The 15,229-nt window shown below is 47.4% G+C and overlaps 1 protein-coding gene across 2 annotated transcripts in view; it reads left to right on the top strand.

Annotated features, from left to right (window-relative positions):
* The first annotated feature begins 866 nt into the window (after nt 1-866).
* The window catches only part of TEKT5 (tektin 5), a 71,252-nt gene continuing 56,889 nt past the window's right edge, over nt 867-15,229 (top strand). Inside the window, exons 1-4 of one of the 2 annotated variants that reach the window (XM_019011607.4) lie at nt 867-1,581; nt 3,937-4,020; nt 4,635-4,705; nt 11,821-11,964. In XM_019011607.4, the coding sequence (XP_018867152.4) occupies nt 1,036-1,581; nt 3,937-4,020; nt 4,635-4,705; nt 11,821-11,964 (845 nt within the window). In that variant the 5' untranslated portion in view covers nt 867-1,035. Of the gene's footprint in view, nt 1,600-3,936; nt 4,021-4,634; nt 4,706-11,820; nt 11,965-15,229 lie in introns of both variants that reach the window. The other variant, XM_004057193.5, reaches the window with a different exon arrangement.

The raw sequence follows: 15,229 nt of genomic DNA, 5'->3' as shown, positions 1-15,229 counted from the left end.
TTTTTAGTGGAAACTTCTATAGGTTTCCACTAAATGTGTAACCAACACAATTAAGATCTAGAACATACTGTCTCGCCCCTCCCAATTTTCTTGTGCTCCTTTGGAGTCAACAACTCTCCCCCAACCTCTAGACCCTGGCAACCACTGATCTGTTCTCTGTCCGTATGGATTTGTCTTTTCCAGAATGTCATATACATGGACTAGTATACAGTGTCATCTTTTGAGCCTAGCTGCTTCCACATAGCTTAAAATTTGAGATTCGTTTGTGCCGTTTTGAGTAGTATTGCTGAGTGGTATTCCATGGTACCAATGAACCTTCTTTTTTTATTGGAGACAGTCTTGCTCTGCCACCCAGGCTGGAGTGCAGTGGTGTGATCACAGCTCACTGCAGCCTCCACCTCCTGGACTCAAGCCATCCTCCTGCCTCAGCCTCCTGAGTAGCTGGAGGCACACAGGTGCCGGCCACTGTGTCCAGCTCGTTTTAAAATTCTTTTGTAGAGATGGGGTCTCAATAAGTTGCCCAGGCTAGTCTCCTATACTAGTAACTCCTGTACTTGAGTGATCCTCTGGCCACAGCCTTCCAAAGTGCTGAGATGACAGGCATGAGCTACCATGCCTCACCTCAGATGGACCATTTTGATGCCATGTTGGGGACAAAGAAAGAAAGAAAACAACTCGCTTTGACCAAATTGTCCCTGAGCTGATTGAATTCACTGGGTAAACTACATTAATTTTCCTCCCGCCCAGTTGTAATAGGAAGATAAAATGTCACTTCTTGCAACCGAATCTGTGGATTATGAAACTCACATTCACTTCGCTGATTATTGTTTTTGTCTTTTTGTTTTGGACAATATGGCTGCAGCTGGCCTGTAAGTGAGCAAAGGCCCCGCTAAGAGTCCCTCTCCCCAGGCTTTATGACACCAGTGCTGAGTCATAGAGGTTCTGCTAGTCCCCAAGAGAAGCACTTTCGCCTTTCCTGGTGATGCCTTTGGCTCCTTGAGCAGAGTTTTGCCCGAGTGGGGCTCATGAGAGAGGATGGAGTTTCTTGGGACCACTCAGACCGCCAGTTACTGTGGTCCCAAGAAATGCTGTGGCTTGACCTCACTGCCAGCTGTACAGGCGCCAGTGATCCAGGAGTGCTATCAGCCCTACTACCTGCCCGGGTACCGCTACCTCAATTCATGGAGGCCTAGCCTCTTCTACAAGATAGCCAATGTCCAGACCTGCCCGGATGAGAGCACCAGTACCCTGCGGCCGCCCACCATCCTGCCCGCACTGCGCTCAGCACTCTTCTCTCGCTATAGCCACCACGACTGGGACCAGTCCAACCAGCTGCAGGTGCGTGGGGCCGAGGCCTCCCAGCTGTGGGCCAGCTGGCTGACGGACGACTCCATGAGGCTCTTGCAGGACAAGGACCAGCTGACGCACCAGATGCAGGAGGGCACCTCCCGGAACCTGGGCCAGAGGCTGTCGGACATTGGCTTCTGGAAGTCAGAGCTGAGCTATGAGCTGGACAGGCTTCTGACTGAGAACCAGAACTTGGAGACGGTCAAGAGGCGGCTGGAGTGCGCGGCCAATGAGGTGAACTGCCCATTGCAGGCGAGTACAGGGGTGGGGACAGGGCTGTGGCTGTGTCATGGGGATACTGCCCGCTCATTCCGCTTCCCTTGACTGAAGATCAAGGTGGCAGGCACCTTGCAGGTCGGTTTGAGCTGCATCATCGAATACGATCAGTAATACAATCTTAGTCAATTCAGGATAATCCCAGTCAAATCAGGGTTTCTTGGACTGAATAGAATTTCCTTTTCTCCTTGAAGCTACATCAGAGTTGCAGGGGTTTCATGAAAATATTGTGTGCATACTTATGCATGCCTGAGCATGTGTGTGTTCTGGTCCTTAAAGCACATGCTTAAAATAACTGACTTATTTATTTATTTATTTTTTATTTATTTATTTTTTACACAGAGTCTCCCTCTGTCACCCAAGCTGGAGTGCAGTGGCTTGATCTTGGCTCGCTGCGACTTCTGCCTCCTGGGTTCAAGCGACTCTCGTGCCTCAGCCTCCTGAGGAGCTGGGATTACAGGCGCCCGCCACCATGGCCAGCTAATTTTTGTATTTTTAGTAAAGACAGGGTTTCGCTATGTTGGCCAGGCTGGTCTCGATCTGATCTTCCCGCCTTGACCTCCTAGAGTGCTGGGATTGCAGGCATGAGCCACCGTGCCTGGCCCATAACTGCCTTATTTTTCCCCATAATACTTATCATTTAACATGCTCTATACTTGATTGAATATTAGAATACAGTATAGTCTCCATCAAGGTAGAGATTTTTCCCTGCTTTGTCACTGATGTATTCAAGACTGCTATTCAGTGCAGGGCATCTGTATATCTGTGTGGGTCTGTAGTGACCAATGTCGGTGCTGACTGGTGTTGTTTACACTAATGTTTTGAATGTATTCCCAGCCTACAACAGGGCAAAGCGCAGAGTAGGCATTCAATAAATACATGCTGAATAAATGAGTAAATATCTAAATGTGACTGGGCACAGTGGCTTACACCTGTAATCCCAGCACTTTGTGAGGCCAGGGCAGGTGGATCACCTGAGGTCAGGAGTTCGAGACCAGCCTGGTCAACATGATGAAACCCCATTTCTACTAAAAATACAAAATTAGCTGGGTATGGTGGCACATGCCTGTAATCCCAGCTACTTGGGAGGCTGAAGCATAAGAATCTCTTGAACCCAGGAGGCGGAGGTTGCAGTGAGCTGAGATCGCGCCACTGCACTCCAACCTGTGCCACAAAGCAAGACTCCATCTCAAAAAACAAAACAAACAAACAAACAAACAAAAACTAAATGTGGACATTCCTAACACTTCCGTGGTCTCCTAGCCTCCAGTTGTCTCCCTGCTCACTTAGGATAGCTTTTAGCCGCATGTAACAAATACTCCACGATAGTGGTTTAGCCAAACAGGAATTCATTTTTCTGTCATAAGGAAAATTCCAGAGGGAGACAGATCAGGCGGCTGCAGCCTCAACTTGGTGCCAGAAGGGACCCAGGCTCCTCTCTTTCTGTTCTGCCACCCACAGCATGTGGTTTGTGTCCTCCTGTTCCCAAGGAGGTTTCGTATTTTATACTGCAAGTTCCTGCATGCCAGGGGCCTCTTGATATTCTCATTCGAGGCAGGAAGGCAAGGGTAGAAAAAAGAGCAGACGCATCAATGGGCACCATTGCTTTTTATCAGGGAATGTCTTTTCTAGAAGGTCCGTCGTGTGTTTCCATGTTTAGCCTATTAGCCAGCACTCACATGGACTCTGGATGCAAAGCGGTCTGGATAAGTGAATGTTTCTCACCACATGCATATTCACAGGTAATATTTATGGGCAATGTTCTCAGTGATTTACACTTGTCAAGCCGACTTCACCTGCACAATGAACCTGTGAGATAGGCACCAATATGGCACCCATCTGCAGAGGAGGAAACCAGCAGAGAGGTTAAGCAGTTTGCCCAAATGCACACAATAGGAAGTGGTCAAGCCCCGACTGAAGTCAGAAGAGAAGCTACATGGAAGATGGCAGCCAATACCGTCTTATCTGAAATTATTATGAAGTTTTATTCTATGTATTATTGTATTGTGGGAAGGCTTGGGGCTGCTGATGCAATTATGGGAATCAAAATTGGTTCTTGGGATGCTACTTTATCCTGTTTTCTCTACATGGGCCTTGCATCTCCGGATGCCTTGGTCATATGACAACCCACAGCTCTCATCTGGGGAGAAGGGGAGGCAGAAGCCCATCCAATGCCCAGTAGTGAGGTCACATGAAGCACCCAGGTTTCCGGGAGAAAGGAACAGATTATGGCAAGGGTGGATGTGAGTCCCTTCTGCTCAGGGTCTACATACACCTACAGGAAGAATACGTTCTTTCTGCTGCTTCCCACAGGTGGCTTTGGAGTGTCTGTACCATCGAGAGAAGAGGATTGGGATCGATTTGGTCCATGACAACGTGGAGAAAAACCTCATCCGGGTAAGGCGTCTCCTGGTTCTGCCCAGCCCCCTGAAGGAGGCGGGAAGGCCAGCAGGTCAGAGAAATTACTGAGCTACCTGTCAGGAGCAGAAGCCACATGTGTCACCATGTGGAAAGTGAGGGCTCAGGAAGCATGGGTGGAGGCCTAGTTTGCAATTTAGGAACAGGGAGTAATGGAGTTATTTGGCCCTCAGTCTTTTCATCTCCAAAATGGGCATGATAATAATATACCAATAACAATAATAAAAGCTAGCGTTTATTGAGCACCTACTATATGTCATAGGCTGTACCACATCATATGCATTATTTAATGTAATGATAATCTATAAGTGAGTGCTTGGCACATGGTAGGTGCTAAATTTTCTTTTATTCTGGGAGTCTATAAAAAGAAAGTAGGGCAAAAAAAAAAAAAAAAGGTGGAGCCTCCACAATCAACCCTTAGCTGCCTGGCCCTGGGGTCACATGGATTGAGGCAGGGGCCCCACGCTGACATTTCACCTCCTGGGGTCGAGGGTGGTCAGTGAGACGGGAGGGGAAAGGTGAGGGCTCTGGCCTGGGAGACAAGACTGTGAGGTTCTAAGAGGCACTGCTCTTTCTGACATTTTTCATTTCAGGAAGTGGATTTGCTAAAATGTTGCCAAGAACAGATGAGAAAATTAGCTCAAAGAATTGATATCCAGATGCGGTAAGGGCTTTTTTTTTTAAATTCCCTCTCCTTGGGGTTTGTTTTAGGACTCTCAGGTTTCTGGGGGACAAGCCAGATGGGCCCACTTGTCTCTGGGTGGTTCTTTTGGTCAGTGGTGTGCTGGTAAATGTTCAACAACCAGCTTTCTAGGAAAAAAAAAAGAGTCCTGATCATAGTATCTGCCAGTTTCGCTGGTGTAAATGTTACCACAATGGCTGATTTTAAGCTGCTAATATGATGTTACAGAGAAGTGCACAATTGACTCTCACAACCCGTGTGTCACTGGTTTCTCTTGTTTACAGCGAGAGCCCTGGCAAGAGGCAACTGGCCTCCCTGAGGCCCCTCTTAGCCTGTGGCTTCCCCATTTGAGTTCTGAACCTTGGGAGATGACAGAGGGTGGGTGGTATTAGGTAGCAAGGCCAGGGGCTGGGCACCTCCACAAGGGAGCTGGTGGACGCATTGAGCCAGAAGTCTTCAAACAAAATCAGCTTTTTGTTCTTACAAGATTATGTAACCAGTATCCCGACAAACCTGGGGGCCCCTCTCATAATTAAAGGGAGACTTAAGTTTTACGGGGCTTGGGGCCCATAGTGAAGCCCTTGGCACCAGCTCTCCCTGAAAGCAGCCACCTCACCTCCACCTGCAGCTGGCACTCACCTTTGACTCTTTCAGGGCACGCTGCTCTGCTGGTTTTTCCACTTCATTCACTCTTGACACAGAGACACAGAAAGCACGGGACAGGCTGGCAACCTGGCAATGGCTGTCCCTCCCGCTGCCTGGTGCACATGGGCAGTTGGCGTGGATGCAGGGGGGCCGGGTACCTTCCAAATCAGCCCTGGGAGCACACATCTTGGTTTGCTGTGCCCCAGAACCCACCTCCTCCTCTAGGAGCCCTTGGATCCCCCGAAGGGGTTAGTTCTGGGTGTTAGGGAGAAAGACATCGCAGGCAAGCTACCCATAGAGCAAAGAGCTTGGTCACGGACACATTGGAGACCCCTAGAAAGACATCGGGGTGGAGGTGTATAGAGAAGATGCAAATATAGCAGGAGGGATGATGGCTGAAAGGACACAAACAGAGTTGAAGTTCAATAATTTGTGTGCCCCTGTTCTAATTTCTCACGATTCCACCTATCACCGGGACTATTGTTACCTATAGTTTGTCTATAAATTGATTCACTTAAAAAAACCTTAAGCACAACAGGGTGACTACAGTCAACAATAATTTATTGCACATTTAAAAATAACTAAAAGAGTATAAATGGGAATGTTTGTAACACAAAGAAATGATAAATACTGGAGGGGATGGATACCCCAGTTACCCTGATGTGATTGTTACAAATTGCATGCCTGTATCAAAATATCTCAGGTACCCCACAAATATATACACCTACTGTGTACCCGTAAAGGCTTAAAAAATAAAATAAAATAAATAAAAATCAATTCAGTAAGTAAAATCCCTTAAATGTTCATATTTATTTGTTTATTTATTTGTTTGAGATGAAGTCTCACTCTGCTGCCCAGACTGGAGTGCAGTGGTACGGGCTCAGCTCACTGCAACCTCCACCTCCCAGATTCATGAGTTTCTCCTGCCTCAGCCTCCCGAGTAGCTGGGATTACAGGCCCATGCCACCACACTCAGCTATTTTTTGTATTTTTAGTAGAGACAGTGTTTTGCCATGTTGGCCAGGCTGGTCTCAAACTCCTGATCTCAGGTGATCTGCCCACCTCAGGCTCCCACAGTGCTGAGTGCTGAGATTATAGGCGTGAGTCACTGCGCCTGGCCTAAATACTCTTATTTAAACAGGCAAATTTTAACAAAGGGAGAATTGGGACAGGCCAGTGTCTTTGTTTTATTGCATTTTTCTTACACTTATTTTTTAAATTACTTATTCATTTTTAATTGACAAAAGTGGTATATGCTGTACATATAAAACATGATGTTTTGAAATTACGTGTATATTTCAAAACATTGAAGTAATTGGAACTAATTAACATATATGTTACCTCACATACTTATTTTTTGTGATGAGAACACTTAAAAGCTCAGTGATTTTCAAGAACACAGTACATTGTTGTTAACTATGGTCACCATGTGTCTGGAACTTATTCCTCCTGACGAACTGAAATTTGTACCCTTTGACCAACATCTCCCCGATACCCCACCCCCAGCCTCTGGTAACCACCATTCTACTCTGTGCTTTTATTTGTTCGCTTGTTTTAGATTCCACATACATGTGTGATCATGAGATATTTGTCTTTCTGTGCCTGACTTATTTTGCTTTACATTATATCCTATAGGCTTATCCATGTTGTCACAAATGACAGGATTTTCTTCTTTTTTTAAGGCTGAGTAGTATTCTGTTGTGTATACATGCCACCTTTTCTTTATCCATTCATCTGTTATGAGATGCTTAGGTTGATTTCATATCTTGGCTATCATAAATTGTGCCGCAGTAACTTTGTCCATTTTAAAACTGGGTTGTTTTCTTGCTATTGAGTTGTCTGAGTTCTTTACATATTTCGGATAGTAACCCCTTATCAGAGATGTAGTTTGCAAATATTTTCTCCCATTTCTGAGGTTGTCTCTTCAGTCTCTTGATTGTTTCATTTGCTGTGCAGAAGCTTTTTCGCTTGATGTAATCTCATTTGTCAATTTTTGCTTTGATTTCCTGTGCTATTGGGGTCATTGTCCAGACCAATGTCATGGAACTTTTCCCCTATGTTTTCTTCTAGTAGTTTTACAGTTTCAGGTGTTACATTTTAGTCTTTAATCTATTTTTTTTTTTTTTTGAGATGGAGTCTCCCTCTGCCACCCAGGCTGGAGTGCATTGGTGCAATCTCGGCTCACTGCAACCTCCTCCTCCTGGGTTCAAGTGATTCTCCTGCTTCGGCCTCCTGAGTAGCAGGGGTTACATGTGCCTGCCACCAGGCCCAGCTAATCTTTAATCTATTTTGAGTTGATTTTTGTCTACAGTGTGAGATAGGGCTCTAACTTATTCTTCGGCATGTACCTTTCCACTTGTATCAATACCATTTGTTGAAGAAGCTGTCCTTTCTCCACTGTATGTTCTTGGCATCTTTGCTGAAAATCAATTGACTGTAAATGCCTGGATTTATTTCTGGGCTCTCTATTCTGTTCTTTCTTCCAGTTATTTTTGTGATCTTCTATTTATGGCAAGAGAGAATGGTTTTCCATTTGTAGCTGCCATGGGATGTGACAAACCGTGGCGCTGGTGGGGACAGGAGGGCTGACGTTTGGGAAGTGGGATAGTTTGAGCCGGCAGAGTGAACCAATCCCAGACTTGAAGTGGGGAGCTGGACCTCAGAGGAGAAATCCTGAGACTGGGATCAGGAGGCCGCTTGTGCAACCCCAGATGATGCAACCAGAGGTGGGGGGATCTGGGAGAACCAGGAAGACTGAGACAGATGGAGACAGTCCCAGAGACTGAGAGACACAGAGAGAGAGATGAGCACTGACATCAAAAGAGACAGAGAGACATGAAGAGATAAACAGAGACGGGTGGGGAGTAGGGAGACAGACGGACAGAGAGGCACAGAGTCAGATATGCCAGAAGTATCTGCCAAGAGATGAGATAGAGACAGAGAAAGGCAAAGAGAAGGAGAGAGACAGATATGGAGAAAGAGGAAAAGAGGCTGGGCGCGGAGGCTCATGCCTGTAATCCCAGCACTTTGGGAGGCCGAGGTGGGTGGATCACTTGCGGTTAGGAGTTCGAGACCAGTCTGGCCAAAATGGTGAAACCCCGTCTCTACTAAAAACACAAAATTAGCTGGGTGGTGACACATGTCTCTAATCCCAGCTACTCAGGGGTCTGAGGCAGGAGAATCGCTTGAACCCAAGAGGCGGAGGTTGTAGTAAGCCAAGATCGTGCCACTGCACTCCAGCCCGGGCCACAGAGCAAGACTGTCTCAAAAAAAGAGAGAGAGAGAGAGAGAGAGGGAGATGCTTGAGCTTGGATAGAGACCGAGAGAGATGAGAGCAACTGAGGCAGACAGCAGGAGAGAGAGAAAGCAAGCACAGAGTGAGTGAGGAAGAGGATGAGAGCAGGTCAGGGCAGCATTTCGCTTTGTGGAGACTGGAGGCCGAGCCACGCTGGATGGAGGCTGTTTGTCGCTGGGCAGTGGCTGTGTGTCAGATGACTCCTGCTATCTCACAGCTTGTGCTGCCAGAGGGATTGGGATTATACTAATTAACCGAGAGCCAGCCAGAGCCTCATTAGCCAGGCAGAGTCTGGTGTGTCCTCACCCCCTTGGGGAAGCTCTGCCGCTGACCTGCTCAGGTGGCCAACACCAGGCTCTTGGCTCATGGTTTTCTGCGAAGCCTGAGGCCCGCATCTGGGCAGGGTGGGGTCCTTGCCGCACCAGGTGAGAAAAGGCTCTTCCTGATAGAGAAGGAGCCACGTTTGGGCTTTTCCTGGTGGGCTGACAGCAGGGTGAGCTTGGCATTGGTCTGGCCCTTGGTTGTGGGCCGAGTAGGGAGGACAGGACTGCCTCCTCTTTCCCTAGGCCTCATGACAAGGGCCAGGCAGCTGGACACGCTGGACTCTGAGGCCCCCAGGTTTCCCTCTAATTCTCTAACATGTTTGCTTTCCACATCCTGGCCTCGCTTCACATTCCAGCTCATTAGGCAGGACAGGGCCCCATTTCTCCAGGACTCTGCCAATTTGGAAACCCCAAGGGCCCCGGGACTGGGGTTCCTCCTGCTCTGACATGACCCGAGCTTCCTGATAGGTGGGAACCGCCACCACTGTGAGGATTTCACTTCCTGGCTCCTGGCCTGCTGGGAACCCCTCACCCGCAACCAACATCCACAGCAGGAAAAAAAAAAAAAGATATAGATGGAGGGGAGGGAGGGAGAGACCCACAGAGACACACGGAGGCTCAGACAGAGAGAAACCAAGAAATAGACAAAGGTTAGAGAGACAGAGACATAGACACAAGAAGGGAGGGAGAGAGAAAGGCAGAGAGACAGATAGAGAACAGATACACTCGGTTTAGCTGGTGTCTGACATACCCTCACTTAATGGAGGTTACTCCCCTCTCTACTCTTACAATTCTTCTAAACACTTCAAGGCAAAAGTTTCAGCTGCTGCTTATGTGTCTGTAACATCAACTGATCTCTTTTTTTTCAGCCAACAGGGAAACAGAAAAAGGTCCAGGCTTAGAACCTTCTGGAGGAAATAGATTCTAGCTAGGATTTAGCGAGTGCCTACTTAGTATTAATATTTAGGTCTGAGGTGATCTTCTATTAATGGAAAGGGTGATGGGTTTTTCTTTAAAGACAGGGATGTAAATTTTCCTTTTATCATACATTTATTTACATTTTTAAAGTGATTTTAGGCCAGGTGCGGTGGCTTACGCCTATAATCCCAGCACTTTGGGAAGCCAAGGCAGGCGGATCGCCTGAGGTCAGGAGTTCAAGACCAGCCTGGCTAACATGATGAAACCCCATCTCTACTAAAAAAACACAAAAATCAGCCAGGAGTGTGGCGGGTGCCTGTAATCCCAGCTACTAGGGAGACTGAGGTAGGAGAACCCCTTGAACCCAGGAGGCGGAGGTTGCAGTGAGCTGAGATCGTGCCACTGCACTCCAGCCTAAGTGACAAAAGGAAAACTCCATCTCAAAAAAATTAATTAATTAAATAAAAGTGATTTTAAAAAGGAAAAATAAGTAAATAGTAGAGTTTGGTATTTGACAAGAATCATGGAAGTGATTCTCAAATGTCTGGAATTTGGCAGTAATCTTTAAGTCTAAGCTTCTTAGCCGAGATACCAACCAGCCCTGCTGGCTTAAGCCCTGGCCCTGATCCATTGTCCTCTCTTTACCTCAGCCCAGTCTCTGATCCCACCCAGCCCCAACCCTACCCAATTCCTGTCTTCACCTAGCCCTCGACCCCGCCCAGTCCGTGACCCCACCCAATCCCTGTCCTCACCTAGCCCCTGACTCCACCCAGTTCCTGATCCTGAGGTCCCTAAACATCTGGTGTTTCTAGCTTCTCTGTGTTGGCGCGTGTGATGTTGTCGGCTTGGCATTCTCATTCCCCCATAAGGTCTACTCCTATTTATTGTGAAAACCCAGCTCAGACACCTCCTTGGAAAGCCTTCCCTGACCACCCTCTCACCCTCAGTTAATGGTTTCCTCCTCTGTGTTGTTTCATATTTTCAAACCTGCCCAATGCCCTTACCATTCTGTTCTGTATATATATACATATATTTTATATTTGTTCACACAAATCTGTGAGCAACTTGAAGGCAGTGACTGGGTCGTCTTATTCGCGTCTCATCCCTCGGTGCCCAGCATAGGGTCAGACACAATGATTGATTTACAAAGTGATTTGACTTGCATCAGGCTTTGTCCAAAGTGTGGATTGATATCTTCAAAATTAGGTCAGCAAGCTACAGCTGGAGGGACAAATCTGGCCCGCCATCTGTTTTTGTAAATAAAGTTTTATTGAGATGAAGCCACATGGATTTTTACATATCTGCGACTGCTCTCGTGCACAGTTGAGTAGTTGCAATGGAGACCATATGACCCACAAAGCCTAAACTATTTATCATGTAACCCTTTACGGTAAGTGCTTACCCATCCTTCTTCTAAAGGACAACAGGGGCCAGGTGTGGTGGCTTATGCCTGTAATCTCAACCCTTTGGGAAACTGAGGCAGGAGGATCACTTGAGCCTAGGAGTTCAAGACCAGCCTGCGCAACACAGCAAGACCATGTCTACAAAAATATTTAAAAAGTTAGTCGGGCTTGGTGGCCCATGCCTGTAGTCCCAGCTACTCAGGAGGCTGAGGTGGGAAGAGTGCTTGAGCCTGGGAGGTCAAGGCTGCAGTGAGCCATGACTGCACCACTGCACTCCAACCTGGGTGACAGAGTGAGACTCTGTCTGGAAAAAAAAAAAGAATAAAGGACAAATCTGTTTGGATTGGGGGGAGCTTCTGGGTATGTGGTGGGGCATGGAGGTGGGAAGAGGACTGAGAAGCTACTGGGTGGCTTCCTGGGAGTTCAGGGCTTGCAACACACACCTGCTGTGTGGCACAAGCTGGGTACTCTGTGCAGGTGCATAGTCCAGGAATGACTCCTCCCTCCCTGCAGGGATAACCGGGATGCTCAGCACACACTGGAGAGGGACCTCGAGGACAAAAGCTCGGCCCAGTGCATCGATGAGAAGGCCTTTAACCTGAGAAATATGTCAGACTGCATCAGCTTCTTCCACGGCATGGAGAAAATTGACGGCACGTAAGTATCGGACTCCCCCTCCCCATCCCTGGCGTGTCCAACTGGAGTGAGGGCTTCTGCTCCTGCCAATGAATGGCAAAGGGGCATCGTGCACCAGTTAAGTGGGAAGTGGCGTGGTTGAACGGGGATCCTCTAGCGCAGGCGGCAGAATCCAAGTCGGGTTAGCTTAAGACAAAATGGAATTTACCGGAGGAGCTATGGGGGAGCCACGAACTCAAGGGGAAAGCGGGAAGGAAAGGTTCTGGCAGTGGGAGCCGCGTGGTCAGAGCACCTTCATCTTTCCATCCTTGCCCCACCATTCAAGATCCAAATTTCAGGAAGAGAGAGCATGCCATTGGCTTAGTGAGGGTCGCACAACCACTGCCACTCAGCAGTTTCACCAAAAAAAAAAAAAAAAAAAATTCCGAAACAAGTGACAACCTCGGCAGGGAGACCAACTGGGGTCGGCTAGTGGCGGGGTGGTTTAACAGAGTGAATTCTTGCTTGGCCAGGCTTGTTGGCTTACCCCTGTAATCCCAGCCCTTTGGGAGGCCAAGGCTGGAGGATTGCCTGAGGCCAGGAGTTCCAGGAGTTTTCCAGAGCAGCTAGAGAGAGAGAGAGAGAGAGAGAGAGAGAGTGGAATCTGGAGCCAGGCTGCCTGGCTTCAAATCCCAGACTCTACGCTAACACTGAGCAAGTCACTTCATTTCTTTGGGCCATTTCTGAATCTATACCACTGGGAGAAAATTAGTACCCACTTCCCAGGGCTGCTGTGAGTATGAAAAAGGTGGGTGTGTGAAGTTTTAAGCACAGAGCCTAGTATAGAATAATCACAGCCAACATTTATCAAGTGCTTACTGTGTGACCTCATTTTCTCATCACAGCAGCTATGAGGTGGTGCCTTCTGTAAGCCTGTCATGATCGTGGGCATATCACAGCATTGTGAGTTTTTTTTTTTGGTATTTTTCTTATTTATTTATTTATTTATTTATTTATTATTATTATTATTATACTTTAAGTTTTAGGGTACATGTGCACTATGTGCAGGTTAGTTACATATGTATACATGTGCCATGCTCGTGCGCTGCACCCACTAACTCGTCATCTAGCATTAGGTATATCTCCCAGTGCTATCCCTCCCCCCTCCCCCCACCCCACCACAGTCCCCAGAGTGTGATGTTCCCCTTCCTGTGTCCATGTGTTCTCATTGTTCAGTTCCCACCTATGAGTGAGAATATGCGGTGTTTGGTTTTTTGTTCTTGTGATAGTTTACTGAGAATGATGATTTCCAATTTCATCCATGTCCCTGCAAAGGACATGAATTCATCTTCTTTTATGGCTGCATAGTATTCCATGGTGTATATGTGCCACATTTTCTTAATCCAGTCTATCATCGTTGGACATTTGGGTTGGCTCCAAGTCTTTGCTATTGTGAGATTTTATGCAGAATGAAAACATGCTTCCCAGTTGGTAGTCTGAGGTCTGAGAGATGCTCAGGAGGGTGGAGTCTATCTTAGTTCTGCCTTCTTCTGTTAAAAAAAAAAAAATCCCTAGCACATAGAATTGTGCTTGGCACATGTTGGTATGCAATAAATTTTTATTGAATAAAAGAATGAATGAAGGAGGAAGGGAGGGAAAGAAGAACCACAGGAAGGGAGGAAGGGAAGCGAGAAGGAAGGTGTTCCTTGGCAGTCTCCTTGGCCCAAGCCTGGGGTCACTTTCTGGATCTTACAAATGTCAAAGTGTTGAGGTGACCCTTTGGGACTTCTGGTAATGACAACTCCTGGGGACTTTCCTTCTCTTCCTGACAAGGTGCTCTTCTCCATGGCACTGGCAAGGTGAGCAGGACTTTGGGGGCTGGGCCCCCCTCATCTGCACAGGGAGTCCAGAGGGTCTCTCTTCCCAAACAGATTCCTCTCCAGAAACCTGGCAGCCCCAGAGCCTCCAATTTCCACACCCAGGAGGGACCTGCTACTTAAAGTCCCCCATCTAGAGACTCCATCTGGAGAAGAGAGCTGCCATTTGTGGCAACTAATTGCTCCCCAGATGTGCTAGCTTGGGGCTTTGTATTTGTGGTTTTCTTATTTATTTATTTATTTGAGATGGAGTTTCGCTCTTGTTGCCCAGGCTGGAGGGCAATGGTGCGATCTCGGCTCACCACAGCCTCCATCTCCTGGGTTCAAGCGATGCTCCTGCCTCAGTCTCCTGAGTAGCTGGGATTACAGGCATGTGCCATCACGCCCAGCTAAATTTTTTGTATTTTTAGTAGAGATGGGGTTTCTGCATGTTGGTCAGGCTGGTCTCAAACTCCTGACCTTAGGTGATCTGCCTGCCTCGGCCTCCCAAATTTCTGGGATTACAGGTGTGAGCCACCACGCCTGGCCTTAGGGTTTTCTTAAAGCAGGGCTATGTCTGGGCGGATGAAACAGGACGTTTGGTGACTGTCTGAATTGCAGTATCTCTATTCACTGCAGTTCTCGTTACCATGGATTAATGATGATGATGATGACGATGGTGATGATGATGATGAAGATGGCAGTAGACACCTTTTTTTTTTTTTTTTAGACAGAGTCTCGCTCTGTCACCAGGCCAGAGTGCAGTGGCACAATCTCGGCTCACTGCAACCTCTGCCTCCCAGGTTCAAGTGATTCTCCTGCCTCAGCCTCCCGAGTAGCTGGGACTGCAGGCACATGCCACCACGCCCAGCTAATTTTTGTATTTTTAGTAGAGACAGGGTTTCACCATGTTGGGTAGGAAGAGACACCTTTTACCTGGTGTTTGCTATGTGCTAGACATTGTGCTGACAGCTTCATATGCAACATCTCATGAATAATAAACATTTTTTGGGCGCTTACTCTGTCCAGTGCCATGACAAGGACTTCACATTTAAACACTCAGCAACCCTGGGGGTTGGTACCATTATTATCTCCATTTTACAATGAGGAAACTAAGGCTTGGAGAGGTGAATCGATTGGCTCAAGCTCACACAGCAAATGGCAAAGCTGTGATTCTGAATCTACATTGAATACTGAGCCTGTGTGTTTTACCAATGGTGCCTTCCTGCCTCTCCAGCAAAGCCAGCTGTCCTCTCCATCTTTAGAGAACAAAGACTCCAGAAGGCACTTCCCCCTACTGAGACACACTGCCTGCTGAGGACGCAGACTGTCTTTGGCAAATTCCTCCCCAGGGAGAATGTGATTAAGCGGGTTATTTTCTCTGGGGAGCTCAGCTGTCTGCTGCAGGGGAGGACAAGGGCTTAGAGGTTGCTGTTTATGACATTGACACT

The sequence above is a fragment of the Gorilla gorilla genome, chromosome 18 (genome assembly GCF_029281585.2).
Source record: "Gorilla gorilla gorilla isolate KB3781 chromosome 18, NHGRI_mGorGor1-v2.1_pri, whole genome shotgun sequence".
Taxonomy (NCBI): Eukaryota; Metazoa; Chordata; class Mammalia; order Primates; family Hominidae; genus Gorilla; species Gorilla gorilla.
This window is presented reverse-complemented; position numbering and strand designations above follow the sequence as displayed.